This window comes from Littorina saxatilis, linkage group LG12 (assembly GCF_037325665.1).
Source record: "Littorina saxatilis isolate snail1 linkage group LG12, US_GU_Lsax_2.0, whole genome shotgun sequence".
NCBI classification, from domain to species: Eukaryota; Metazoa; Mollusca; class Gastropoda; order Littorinimorpha; family Littorinidae; genus Littorina; species Littorina saxatilis.
Window position 1 is genome coordinate 73,248,321 of NC_090256.1, and position 14,298 is coordinate 73,262,618.

The window sequence follows — 14,298 nt, forward strand, 5'->3', positions numbered from 1 at the left end:
TTGCTGGGATTTCATCGTGGTAGTGGTTGGAAGGAGGGGGGAGGAGGGGGAGGGTGAGGAGGAGGGTGAGGAGGGGGGTGAGTGGGGGGGGGGGGGGGGGGATGGCTAGGGTTATGGGTTACTGGTCAAGGTTTGGATAAGGAACCTTGTAGTTCTGCAGAAAACCAGTTTCAAACCAGCCTTCCACTTGCCCCCCCCCCCCCCCCCCCCCACACACACACACCTCACGGCTTTGAAACACTATCCCACTTTACCAAGATTTAAAGTGCAAAAAACCTCTGCAGAACATATTCCATGGATGGCTAGATTTCTGACAACGATTGTAATGCTAGATGGTAGGCAGAAAAGAAAAGAACTGGTATTCACAAACATGACTGATCTGTTGCACAATGTTCTCCTTCAAGAACCCAACAGATCATCGTTAAGTCTAAGTAGGTCAGGTTGTAATCTTGACCGCCATCGTAACGGTGTTAATCTCTACACGTAGCATTGCCAAAACCTTTATTAGCTCCTAGTACATGAGTCCAGTCAGACAAAGTCAGACAAGCCAACACAACAAGGGGAAATTAAATGGAAAATTTCCTAAATAAATTATCATTTAATTAATATACTTACCCGAATCACATTAGCATTGAGTCACCTGAGATGCTTATCACTGAAAAACGCTTACCCGGCTAAAGAATTTAAAGGGAAGCAACCCCATCACCAAAACGAAAGTGAAAGTAGCTTTGGTAATGGGCCAGTACACCGGGAGTTACCTCCCATACGGGTGTATGCCACGTCACTTCCTCTAGGAACACGTGCCTATTATCATACGGCTTTAAAAAATCTTAAAACCATAAGCGGGGCAGGTGGGAGGGAATACAGTATGTGATTCGGGTAAGTATATTAATTAAATGATAATTTATTTAGGAAATTTTCCATTTAATATCATATTCTTACTCCGAATCACATTAGCAGATAACATCAACAAGGCGGTGGGCTAGAAATGAATCAAAACTCACCATCAAGTTCTGGACAGGAACTGGCCTGCTGCTATGAGCGCTGGAAGGCCTCTGGAGCCATCCTGTCGAAGAGCTGTGACGTCCCGAAGATAAAAGTTTATGAAAACATCTTCGGAACGCCAATACGCAGTTGTCAGCACCTCCTCTAGACGTCTGGAGCGCAGAACTGCCAGAGAGGATGCCCACGCCCTCGTTTCATGGGCTCGGGCCGAGTCAAGTGGCAAGGAGGGCATAACCCCCCCCCTCTTTGTGCGACTCCACTCATAAGCCTGCTTGATGAGCGAGGACACCCACCGGGCCAACGTTACCTTCGACAAATCTTTCTCGCGCCTAGTAAGGAGAGAGATAAACAACAACTTCTGAGAACTAGACCGAATCGGCTGAGTCCGGGCTAAGTACAGACGAAGTGCCCTCACAGGGCAATTGACCGAATCGGGGTCATCCGGGGCCAACGCGCTGGTCAGAGCCTTAACTCTAACCAGCGGAGAGGCCTGCCCCGGAGACTGATTCTTGGCCAGGAAATCAGGCCGGAAACGCAAAGATGCGGAACCGTCCGGCTCAAAGGAGATATCTCCAGGCTGACCCGACAGGGCGTGGACCTCGCTACCCCGTCGGGCCGTAGCCAACAAAAGGAGAAACAGCGCTTTGCGAGTGACATTGAACAGACTGGCCTCGCTTAAAGGCTCAAAATCCGCAGAACGAAGGAATTCCAGGATTAAAAACAAGTCCCACTTGGGAGCGGGCAAACGAGCTTTAGCTTCCTTAAGAGCAGCCCCTTTAATGACTGCAGCTATAACGCCCCCGACTCGAACAGAACGACCAATCTGCTTAAGAGTCGCCGAGATAGCGGAGCGCCGGACCCTCAACGAGGAGACTGAGGCGCCCTGCGAAGACATGAAAGAGAGGTGGTTAGCGGCCTGAATAGAGCGCGGGGCCACCGAACTCACCCCTCTAGCTGAACACCAGGCAGTCCATGCCTTCCAGTGGGAAGCATAAACTGAAGAGGTGGACGCTCTATGCGAGCGAGCCACCAAGTCCAGAGTCAAAGACGACGCCCCAGAGCGCTTCAGCGAGTCCCGAACAACTTCCACACGTGAAGCTTCAGAAGACTGGGCTCCTCGTGTGGAATGCCTGTTCGGGGCTGCACTAGTTCCCCTCGCACGAGTGCGAGAGGAATGGGGGGCCCTTGGGCGAGCCGAAGAAGATCTGGAAACCAGACCTGCGACGGCCACAGAGGAGCGACCAGAAGAAGAAGGGCCGGCTCCTCCATCTCCGCTTTCCGGATTACTCGGCTGAGTAACGGAAAGGGAGGAAAGGCGTACGCCTCCAGACCCGTCCAGGGAAAGTCCAGAGCGTTCACTCGCCATGCCTGAGGGTCCGGGAATGGCGAGACGAACACCGGAAGCCTCTTTGAGTACCTTGTGGCAAAAAGGTCCACCAGAGGCTTTTGGACCTGGGCCCAAAGGCGAAGCAGTGCCCCGTGAGTGATCGTCCACTCCGACTGAAGCACTGTACCGGAACGACTGAGCGCATCCGCCAAAGTGTTCAGCCTCCCTGGAAGGTACCTGGCCGAGATCGTGATATGATGCTGAAAGCACCACACCAGGATCTCGCAAGCCCTCTCCGAGAGAGACGGGGACCGCGAGCCTCCCTGCTTGTTGATGTACGCCGCCACTGTCATGTTGTCTGTAAACAGACGAACATGTTTGGCGTACAGGGAGGGCAGAAACTTGGCCAGAGCTAGAGCAACTGCCTCTAGCTCCAGCAAGTTGATGTGCCACAAGGACTGCTCCGTCGTCCACAGACCGGAAGTAGTCTGAAGATCGGTATGTGCCCCCCAACCCTCCCTGGACGCATCTGTAAAGAGGTCCAGGTCGGGGAGGGGCACGACGATCGGAACACCTCTGCAGACCCACTCCGTGTCCAACCACGGAAGGGTCGCAGACTGGAACCATCCCTGCAAAGGGATGAGGGCGTCCCAGTCCACCAGAGGAGAGTCCACAAACGGCTTCAGCGCGAACTGAAGCGGGCGTTTGTGGACCCGGCCCAGTGAAACCAGAAGAGCCATAGACTCCATCTGCCCCAAGATGGAGGCGAGCGAGCGGATGGAAGCCATCAGGAGAGGTAAAGTGGAGCGAATCTGGGCTTGGAGCTTGTCCACCCTTCTCTGAGAAGGCTGGACAGTCCAAGCGACCGTGTCGAAAGACATCCCCAGATAAGTGAATGTCTGTGACGGGGTCAGCTCCGACTTTACCCGGTTGATCGAGAACCCCAACGAGTTGGATTCTCGAAGAACCGTCAGGGTATCCTGCGAACAGCCGCTCTGGGACTGGTTCATGATGAGCCAGTCGTCCAGATAAGCCCGCAGACGGATACCCTGGGACCTCACCAGTGCACAGACCTGTCTCACCACCATGGTGAAAATCCATGGTGCGAGAGACAGCCCGAAAGGGAGTGCGCGAAACTGGTAGATCTGATCTCCCCACCGGAAACGAAGCCATTTCCGGTCGGCCGGATGCATAAGAATGTGAAAGTATGCGTCCGTGAGATCGATCGAGGTCACCCAGTCTCCTGGGCGGAGAGAGTCTCGGACAGAGGCTGGCGTCTCCATCTTGAATTTTATCTCCCTCAAGAAAGTATTGAGGAGAGATAAATCCAACACGGGACGCCATCCTCCTGATGCTTTGGGAACAGCGAACAGACGCCCGTAAAATCCCAGGGAGCTGTGGACCCGAACTCTCTCCACCGCGCCCTTCTGCTCCAGGGAGGCAATTTCCGACTGCAAGACGGAACGTGCTTCCTGCGAGAAGGGGGGCTTGAACCGCGGAGGCACTCGGGTAAGAGGCGCCTTTTCCTCCCGCCAGAGTAGACGGAAGCCCGATCTCACCACTCCCACAATCCATTGGCTGTCTACTACCGACATCCAACGAGAAAGTGCCCGGGAGGGGCCTCCCGCCATCACCAAGGTGGAGGGCGGGAGGGAGGTGAGATCGGGAGCGCTTCATTGGGGGTGTGGCTTACTTCCAGAGCCGCCACGCCCCCTCCCCGATGCCGTCCTCTTCTTCCCACCACGAGCGGCCGGCGGAGCCTGCCGCTTCTGAGCTGGCTTGGGGTTAGACGATGTCTGAGCCTGCTTCTGTTTAGAAGGCTGAGACTGTTTCACCCCCTTCAGAGTGTAGTCAAGGAACTGACTGTCCTTGTTTGACTGAATCTCCTTCTGTCTGGCATCCAGTGCCAGCGGACAGAAGAGAGACTCCTCTGAGACCGGGGAGACTCTCAAGGTCTCCCTAGTAGCCAGTTCCGTGAATTGGGACTGCGAGAGGAAGAGATCCCTCCTGCAGAGTACCGCTTGGGTGTACTGCAGGGAGGAAAGACGCAATTGTTCCTCATTGACCTTGGCCAATGCGGCCAAAAGCGCAGAGACATCGTCCGCATTCTGTTCTTCACTGAGAGTGAAAGGAACTAGCGAATCGGTCAATGCCCGAGACAGAGCCCGAACGAGAGTCTCCGCAATGGAGGACAGTTCGATCTGCCGACGTCCAACCTCCTCAGCAGAGAGGAGGGAAGCCTCGGAAACCGGCAAAACCGAATCACGCTTGATCGGTTTAGTCAGAAGAGGCAGCAATTCCCGGGAAACCGGAAGGGTAGCCCTAGGGAGTGCAAAAGACGCCAGCCAATTCTGGCTCTGATTGGGCATGCCAAGCTTCCTATTGGCCGTAGGCACGAAGGAAGAGGCTTGGGCAGCTGAAGCCACCCACTGCTGAGCTGATTCCGGAACTGGACCAAAAGGAAGCAGTAACGGAACAGGCACTGGCCGAATACCACTCCCCGCATGTGCTGGACGAACCAGTGAATGCGAAAGTTGGTAAGCCACTGACGGAGACTCGGCGAACCGGAAGGAAGAAACATCCTCCTGTGCCGGCCGGAAGTCCGCCATGGCAGAAGGAACGAATGATGCGGAAGAGTCCGCAGCCACCACCCCTTCAGGAAAATAACGAGACGTTACTTCCGCCGCGACGTCAAGAACAGACTTGAGCTTCGACGGAAACACGCCCCGCGACTCCTCGCTGACCACTGATGGAGCATCAGAATAGTCACACGTGGAACCATGACCGAAGTCACCAGTTCCGGAAGCAGAAGCATGCCCTGGCAAACCGGAAACCGGAAAAGCCTGAGCACTAACGTCATCCTGCCGCCCAAAATCCTGTGAAGGTAAAGGGTAAGCAGGACGACCATCCGCAAAAACCGGAGCTGGATGAGCTGACGTCACTCCCCCGACTGAGTGGAGTGATGCCTGCTCAAGCCTAGGCGCTTGAAAGCCGGAAGGCGCACGCTGTAATCCACTATCTGGTATCCGGAAGGAACCACCAGAAGAGGAAGAAGCGTTTCCGGCCGAAACCGGAAGTGTAGTCAACGGAACCGCAAAATGCGGAAGTGAAGACTGCACTGGTTGACTTCGCGAACCGGAAGGACCGGAAGTCAGTGAATACTCCATCCTGCCGCGACCGCCGTAGCGTGCCGGAGCGGACGGATCATCACTTCCGGCAAGTGCCGGAAATGCGGCAGTCGAAACCGACTGCCGCCGCTGTTCGAACAAGTCCGGGGCCTCGTAGGTTATCGCCGGAAATGAAAGATCAGCAAGGTATCGGTCGTGACCCGATGCGAAAGAGCTGTCCCCCGAAGGAGAACGTCCAGGCGCCTCACGAGGGCTATCGGACCAGCTCTGCTTACCAACCGACGCTGAAGAGGGAGGACGCTGCTCCAAGCCGGAAGTGGAGGACAAAGACACGGAAGCCAATGCCCGGACGTCACTGCCAGATGCCGGAAACGCCGAACTGCTGGCGACGGAACGCTGAAATTCTGCCTGCACCAAGCTGCGGATTTCTGGAACCAGTGACTTTAACAGAGAGGAAACCAACGCACCTTGTCCAGGTGCTAACAAAGAAGACGAAGTCTCCGAAGTAGAGACAGGTGCAGAAGTAACAGTAGCGCTAGGCGCCGCAAAAGAAGCAGAAGTAGTAACAGCGCTAGGCGCCGAAATTGGTACAGCCAACAAAGTGTTACGCTCTTGGTCTGTAACAAGTAACGTTGCTTTGGAAGAGGAAGACTTAGCCTTAATTTTCCCCTTGGGGTCCGACTTGCCACGGCGCTTGTCTGAATCAGACATGTTGACAACAACACGTGGCAACGCGAAAAAATTTACTGAAACATAAGTCTAAACGACTGGAAAATTCAGTAAACACACGCACTAATGCGTTAACAAAATACTATAGCTAAACTTGCCCCACAAGCAGAGGCACGGAGAGCTACAAACAAAGTCACACGAGCTAGAAAACTAACTCACACAACAAAATGGCGACACGCAAGACACTGACACAAACGTCAACAACACGTGGCAAAGCCAAAAAGATTTACTGAAACGTAAGTCAAAACGACTGAAAACACAGTAAACACACACGCTTACGCGTCAACAAAATACTAAAGCTACACTTGCCCAAACAGAAAGAGGGCACGCAGAGCTACTAGCAAAGTCACACGAGTTAGCTAACTAACTCACACAACAAAATGGCGAAACACGCAAGTCACTGACACACAAGTCCGTAAAAAACGGACAACGTACAGTAACGAAACAGCGCAAACAACCAACAACAAACGGGAACGAGCTCACCAAACTGTAGGCAAGGCGAGCAGACAAGCTGGGTAACGTGGCCGGCGGGTGTCACTCAAACACACAAGGTCAGCCACAGAGCGTCAAAAAGTGAACCGTCCTCTCCGAGGTGAAAAAGACGTATGATAATAGGCACGTGTTCCTAGAGGAAGTGACGTGGCATACACCCGTATGGGAGGTAACTCCCGGTGTACTGGCCCATTACCAAAGCTACTTTCACTTTCGTTTTGGTGATGGGGTTGCTTCCCTTTAAATTCTTTAGCCGGGTAAGCGTTTTTCAGTGATAAGCATCTCAGGTGACTCAATGCTAATGTGATTCGGAGTAAGAATATGATATTAAATGCCCGTTGATAAGGGTTGTGTCTTGCTTAAATCACCTACATATACACATCAGTACTGTGTGCTGGGACAGGCGACAGCCTGGGGACCGTTGTCATTGAACATTGACCTATATAGATCTACCAACGTGTCTCACGTGCGATTCGTGCCAAGCTCCTCGGCCTAAATCGCTGCATTAAACAATCCCCTCCTTTTTTTTTATAAAGCTGAGAGGACTTAATTGGGAAGGGGTACTGACACACATCCACTCTTTGGGTTGAAGGTATTTGGCTGAACAATCCTTTGGCGAAAATAAGTGCAATGATGTTTGTAGTGACAGTCCCTTTTACTTTCTTTTCAAACAGGTTTGCATGGAAACAGGTGCAGCATCTATTGATTAAGTTGTTGATTTTCTGTGTTTGTGTCGTTGTTGTTGTTTGAATGAGGAAATCATTTGAGGAGGAGGCCTCGCTGGGGGCGTTCTCACATAAGACTTAAAAGTGACGGTAAGAAAAGGACCTACATCTCTTACCTTTGCCATCTGCGCCTGAATTCCCTGAGCCTGTAACGCCTGAGTAGCTCGCTCTGCGGCGCCAGGGGCATCGAAATCCACAAAGCCATAGCCTGCAAATACAACGATGGAGGTCAAATTACATTTGTAGGGATACCTCTTTTCTAGAAGTATGCTCGTTATATTATTGTATCTATGAATTGTTGAATAAAACGCTGTTAAAACCAAGTCTGTTAAAAGCTTTACGACTACATTTTACACACGTAGGTATGAGAATGCAACGACCTCATACTGTACTTTCAACTGAGCAGTAACGAGTTTCAATCCAACATTTAGTTTCAAAGTTAAGTGGCTAGAATAAAACAAAAGCAACTAAGAAACAGAACATTGAAAACCAACAAAACCATGACTATTTGTACATATTATGTAAGGACATGACTGTCTGCCATATTCTTATATCTGATTACAAATTTGTTTTGAAGACACCATAAGCCGTAGGCTTGTTGTTTTCAATGTATGACAATGTATATCTAATGAACACGTAAATGACGAATACAACATTGTTTAAAGCAAAACCATACAGGTATTCTCTCTCACCTTTGCATTTGTTGGTGGTCTGGTCGATGATGGCTTTGGTTGATGTTATCGTCCCAAAACTGAAAAATAAACAAGGCACAATTAAAACTAATTCCAAAGTTAATTCCAGTGCAACAAGATTCTCTTGCTTCGAAGACCGCATTCATAGAAATAAAATTGAATACGGTAGACTTGAATAATAAATACAATCTCAAACTTAACTGTTACTTGCCACAACAGACCACCCATGAGAATTGAACGAGTAAAAACATGAGGTGTACGTGTGTGAAGGGGAAGAAAAAACTATAACAGATTCACACACAAACACAGATAAAGAGAAGCAGAAGAAGACTCAGAAAAAAAGAAAATATCAATATTTGCTAGAGCTTAAAAATCTGGAAATCTGGCTTCTGCTATGCCCATGGCATACCACCCAAGACGGCGCGCACAGAAAATCTTGAAAATAACAGGTGAGGCATTTATGGCACTGACAGGCAAAGCACGAACTCTGAATCCCTGTAGGTTTACACCCCAAAAAAAGGTTGGTCAGATTCACACTGAGGGTACGCGAAAGAGCTGAAGAAAACGAAAGCACTGACCCCGTAATAAGGTGTGAGCGAGAAAGCGTATTTTACCGATCGAAATATGAAAATATATGGAACAAATCGTCAACTGTTTATTCCTACCGCATATTTTAATGGATGCTCCCTTTATGTTTTATTGAAGTTTGTGAAGACGTTATGTAGCGTGCCCTTCTTATCAGGAAAGCATTGATAACACAATTGGTGTCTGCTCCCCTTATATTTCATCATGAACCCACTTGAGTTAGCCAGGTAGCGAGAACAAGGTTTGAACGTGGAAAGAGACTCACGCATTTTGTAATGACCAGTACGATCACTCTTTATGTCAAAGCCTCAAGGCGGAGCGAGTGACCACTCGGACAACGGTAATCAGATAAACTTGTCGCAACATAAGGTTACTGTGACACAGGTGCCAACTACCAGTTATAAACAGTACTAGAGCTTTAACCCGCAGTGCTAGCGATTAAATTCCCAAATTATGGGAACGGTGCAAGTGTTACGACACTAAGGGCAAGCTTGTTGATAATACTGCAAAACCAGGTGTGGGCCACAGGCGCCTGAATCGAAATGCCTGATTTGGTCAAGTCTGACGGTCAAATGTATCAAATCGCCGTCTGTTGCTGGACGGTTATACAAAGGAGCCCCCCTGTACCCCAGATCGCCCCCTCCACCCCAGTTACGACTGTTTCCCTTTTTTTCAGGACCTGCATTCTCCGTTCAAAACCTCAATAATTTGACGACTCCCGCTAACACCTCATGTTCCCAGATTGACGGCGGTCTTGACGGGTGGCTTACACTTTAAATAGCAGCGCTTCCATCGACCGGCCCACGCCAAGTACTTTCATAATACTAACACGCCCCACAAGCCCCTGTGGTGTAGGTAGTAATTAGCCACCCGTGTCCACGTACCGGCGATTAAACAAGAGAAATGCGGACACCAGGGCAAAAATAAGGCTGAGTCTACTGCGTGCAACCGTTCTGTAATGCTGCCTGAAGCTGCGAAAGTTGAAGTGGGACACAAAGGTCGTACGAGGCTTATCCTTGATTAAGAGAGGAATAACACAAAGGGAGCTAATCCTTGGCTTCCTACTGCACGAAGTATTATTACTATTAACCTAGTGAACCAGAGAGACGGCGGGAAAAAAGTGCATGCTGTTTCTTGCCCCGCCATTTCATGGTGCAAAGAGCTACACTCGATGAAAGGTTAAAGGCTGACATAGTCCTATTTAATCAGTTTAATTACTTCCAGGGCTTTTCCCATCGTTGCGGGGATGTATAAATTAAGCTTCCTGCAAAGTTTTAGGTTTGAAGTCCTTACCAATTACGAGAAATAATTAATTCTTTATGGCATTGTTTAGCAACAGTTCTCCAGGACTTGGGCTATTTTTAGACCGTTGACGTCACTTCGTGACGTTTCGTAAACCAAAGATGGCGTTTGAGACTGTTCTGTTTACATTCGATACTATCAACACCACTTTGCAATACTGAAATAATTTTTTCTGTGTTCGAAAGCTACAGCCAATCGTTATTATATCCCCTTAGGTAGAGTTTTATAACATTATTGGCACATGTAAACAATATGAATTAATTAATGAACCCTACGAGTATGGCAGCCTTTAAGAACAGTGGATGTTCTCTGTATAAATTAGACTGTAATTACAGATGCTCAATAAGAAACACTTTGTTTTTTGTTGTCGGTTTGGGGTACATCGCATTTGTCGAGTTATGTGATTGACATGGGCACACTATCATTTGTCGAGTTATGTGATTGACATGGGCACACTATCATTTGTCGAGTTATGTGATTGACATGGGCACACTATCATTTGTCGAGTTATGTGATTGACATGGGCACACTATCATTTGTCGAGTTATGTGATTGACATGGGCACACTATCATTTGTCGAGTTATGTGATTGACATGGGCACACTATCATTTGTCGAGTTATGTGATTGACATGGGCACACTATCATTTGTCGAGTTATGTGATTGACATGGGCACACTATCATTTGTCGAGTTATGTGATTGACATGGGCACACTATCATTTGTCGAGTTATGTGATTGACATGGGCACACTATCATTTGTCGAGTTATGTGATTGACATGGGCACACTATCATTTGTCGAGTTATGTGATTGACATGGGCACACTATCATTTGTCGAGTTATGTGATTGACATGGGTACACTATCATTTGTCGAGTTATGTGATTGACATGGGTACACTATCATTTGTCGAGTTATGTGATTGACATGGGCACACTATCATTTGTCGAGTTATGGGATTGACATGGGCACACTATCATTTGTCGAGTTATGTGATTGACATGGGCACACTATCATTTGTCCGTGAGTGAATGCGCGAGTGAAAGAGAGAGAGAGGTAGAACGAAAAAGAGAGACACAACTCCACATAAACAAACACTCTCCAACAACAAAAACACTCAAACAAAACCAGCACAGAGAAGTAGATGTAAAATGTCCACTGACCCTTGACATAGATTGACCAGGTCCTTGTCCGTGGTGTTTGGCGACAGACCCCGAATGTAGAGGTTTGTCTTGGACAGTGCGTCATTGGAGTGACTCGACGACTGCGACGACGTGGTGTTGGGGGAGGCCGCCGGCATTGCGCGGGACGGGTAGGACTGCAACACAGAGAGAGAAACAAACCGTAAGTATGGGTGTATGGGCAACGTAGGGATAAAGGTGGAGAAGGCATTTCTGTCACTGTCTGTCTCGCTCTATTTCAATATCACACGCACACTGCCATGCACACTCACAAAGCAACCTTTTTGTCTTTACATTTGTAAGTCAAATGTCATTTTCATATTAAATATGAGAAATCATACGGGACAATACACAGCAGAACAAGAACAAGAACAGAGCAACAACAAACTATTATATTCAAATAAATCACAGAAAAGACGTCTACAACCGAGGCAATAAAAACGTAAAACGGAACCACCACCAAAATGTCACGAAAACCTTTCTCTTTGCACCAACAAGCTTATTTTTGAAAGTGTCCAATCGTTTATCCATGAATCGGGTCGTTTTTGTTGATTTGACTCAGTACCCATATTCATGCCAACAACCCTTATTTTATATGCATTTTTCAAATATATATTTAGCTAACTACTGCTTATTTGCCACAGGATTATGGTTTGTAATGTACTATGTATATTCTTTTTGTATGCGCTAACCACTTTCATCTTTTATATGTACCTACCGTTCTTTCCTCCCACCTCCACCCTCCCCCCCTCGTCCTCCTGCTAGCTTTTTCTTATTCTTTCTGATTTCCTTTAACTATGCTTTTCATCTAGTTAGTTCCATAATTTATAAGTAATGCTTGTCCGACATCATATTTGTGTTATTTTCCTACTACGTAGGGCGCGTAATATAAGCGTTCGCTTGAGTTCGTGTCCCTATTGTTTATCGTTGTATTATTGTATCATGTTTGATTTAATAAAACATTGTTTAAACCAAGCTGTCACAAGACGGGCGCAGTGGCGTGGTGGTAAGACGTTGGCCTCCTAATCGGGAGGTCGTGAGTTCGAATCCCGGTCGCTGCCGCCTGGTGGGTTAAGAGTGGAGATTTTTCCGATCTCCCAGGTCAACTTATGTGCAGACCTGCTAGTGACTTAACCCCCTTCGTGTGTACACGCAAGCACAAGACCAAGTGCGCACGGAAAAGATCCTGTAATCCATGTCAGAGTTCGGTGGGTTATAGAAACACAAAAATACCCAGCATGCCTCCCCCGAAATCGGCGTATGCTGCCTGAATGGCGGGGTAAAAACGGCCATACACGTAAAAATCCACTCGTGCTAAAAACATGAGTGAACGTGGGAATCTAAGCCCATGAACGAAGAAGAAGAAGAAAAAGAAGAAGAAGAAGAAAAACAAAACAAACAAAAAAACAAGCTGTCACAATAAAATATTGGCAGGTGAGTTAATGCAAAACTCAAAAGTCCAACTGGCCTATACAAATTTAATTTCACAAGTTTCGCCAACAGGATACACAAAACAGTCTAGCCGATCCAAAGAGCCCAACTTCAACACGGGCAGTCCAAACAACGAGCGTGCTTCAACAAGTAAGGCACAAACTTGTAGGTGGTCTTGCCTCAAGGGCTGTAAAAACGAATATACCCTTTTTACACAAGTCGCACATAGATAACGATTTAGTTCCAGAACAATAAATCTTCTGCAAATCTACATATCTCTGGCTGTCCGGGTCTCATTTCCACTCTGACCCAAATGATGGCGAATATAATTATAGGCAAATATTTAAAAACAATCTCCTCAAAAGTTTTTGTGATGAATATGGAATGTTTATTTATGATTCATGATCCGAATTATATATTATTATTGGGAAATATATATATTATATATCTATATATTGGGAAACATTCCCCGCGCTTTAACAGAAGTTCGTACAGGGTTGACGAAATATAGCACGAGTCCGTTGGTGTGAGTCACCGAGACATGACAAAACGGTTGTATAAAGCCCTAAACACTGAAGACCCTGATGATTTACTGTCAGCTAAAATGTACAAGTCCCTCTCAAAACTCGGTGACGCAGTTCGCAATTTATCTTCCAGTATGATTTAGACAATATCCGCTAGCCTAGAATGTTCGTGGCAATGACTGACTGCAGAACCCAACCAGTGTGATATATGAATATAGCTCCCTTTGGTTAAACGAATGGCCCACACTCGCCAAGCTCTGGAATGAAGCAGAGCAGTGTAAAATTCAATGATGTAACACTATTAACCTGTTGATGCTTTGTCAGCGGTTGAAAAACAGACTGATTTCAGCAAACAGACTGATTTAAGCAGGCATGATAAATAGAAATAATCATTACCTCAAGCTTTTCCGAACGACCTTCTTCTACGTCCAGAGAAGGGATACCAATCAAACACACCACTGATGTACATTAAATAATCTTCACAGCCCACAACTTCGGATTCAGTTTACGTTACAAACATGAGGTGATGTATGATAAAAACATACCTCAAGAAACATAGATGAGATAGTCGTGAAGGTCTATGATAGTCGTGATACATAAAAAGCTGTGTATCGCTCAAGCTCTGCAGTATGCGAGTTGTGATACATAAAATGCTGTATATCTATCAAGCTCTGCAGTATAACGACCGCAAGAGCTGAGAGTCAGTGACTCCAACGATAATCCAGCGTGGACCAGAGTAGATAGGAGCGGCCCTGCAGGGTTCCCTGCTATCCTGTGTCTAATTCTGGAACCGCCAGGGCCTGGGTCTGGCAGCGGGCGAGATGATGTGTAGCGTAGGACGCGGAACAGAAACATCATCTCTCCAAATCACCCCTCCCCCTTCTCGCATTTCGCCCCGACCCTTTTATCACACCTGACCTCATCTGGTGCCTGTGACCTCATAACTCACCCATCGTCCTGCGGGGACCGACCTTATTCCAACCGGCTTACCCCCGCTACATCGTTTTCTGGCACCGTATAAAATGGGGCGGTGCGGCCTCTATGGGTTTAACCCAGGCCTGTCTTTCAACGGGATGTAAAGAGGGGGAAACATATTGATAACTTCTTGCTCGTTTGAGTTCGTGTCTTAGTTGTAGGATTATTCTTGTAACGTGATCTTTGATTTGAATACAATCGC

The 14,298-nt window shown here is 47.7% G+C and overlaps 1 protein-coding gene across 10 annotated transcripts in view; it reads right to left on the reverse strand.

Moving 5' to 3' along the window:
• LOC138983243 (RNA-binding motif, single-stranded-interacting protein 3-like) overlaps nt 1–14,298 on the reverse strand; it is a 196,585-nt gene that overhangs the window by 54,921 nt on the left and 127,366 nt on the right. For 9 of the 10 annotated variants that reach the window (XM_070356668.1, XM_070356670.1, XM_070356675.1 and 6 more), the window contains 3 exons: nt 11,149–11,303; nt 8,099–8,157; nt 7,514–7,614 (listed from right to left, as the gene is read on the reverse strand). In XM_070356668.1, the coding sequence (XP_070212769.1) occupies nt 7,514–7,614; nt 8,099–8,157; nt 11,149–11,303 (315 nt within the window). The remainder of the gene's footprint in view (nt 1–7,513; nt 7,615–8,098; nt 8,158–11,148; nt 11,304–14,298) is intronic. The other variant, XM_070356669.1, reaches the window with a different exon arrangement.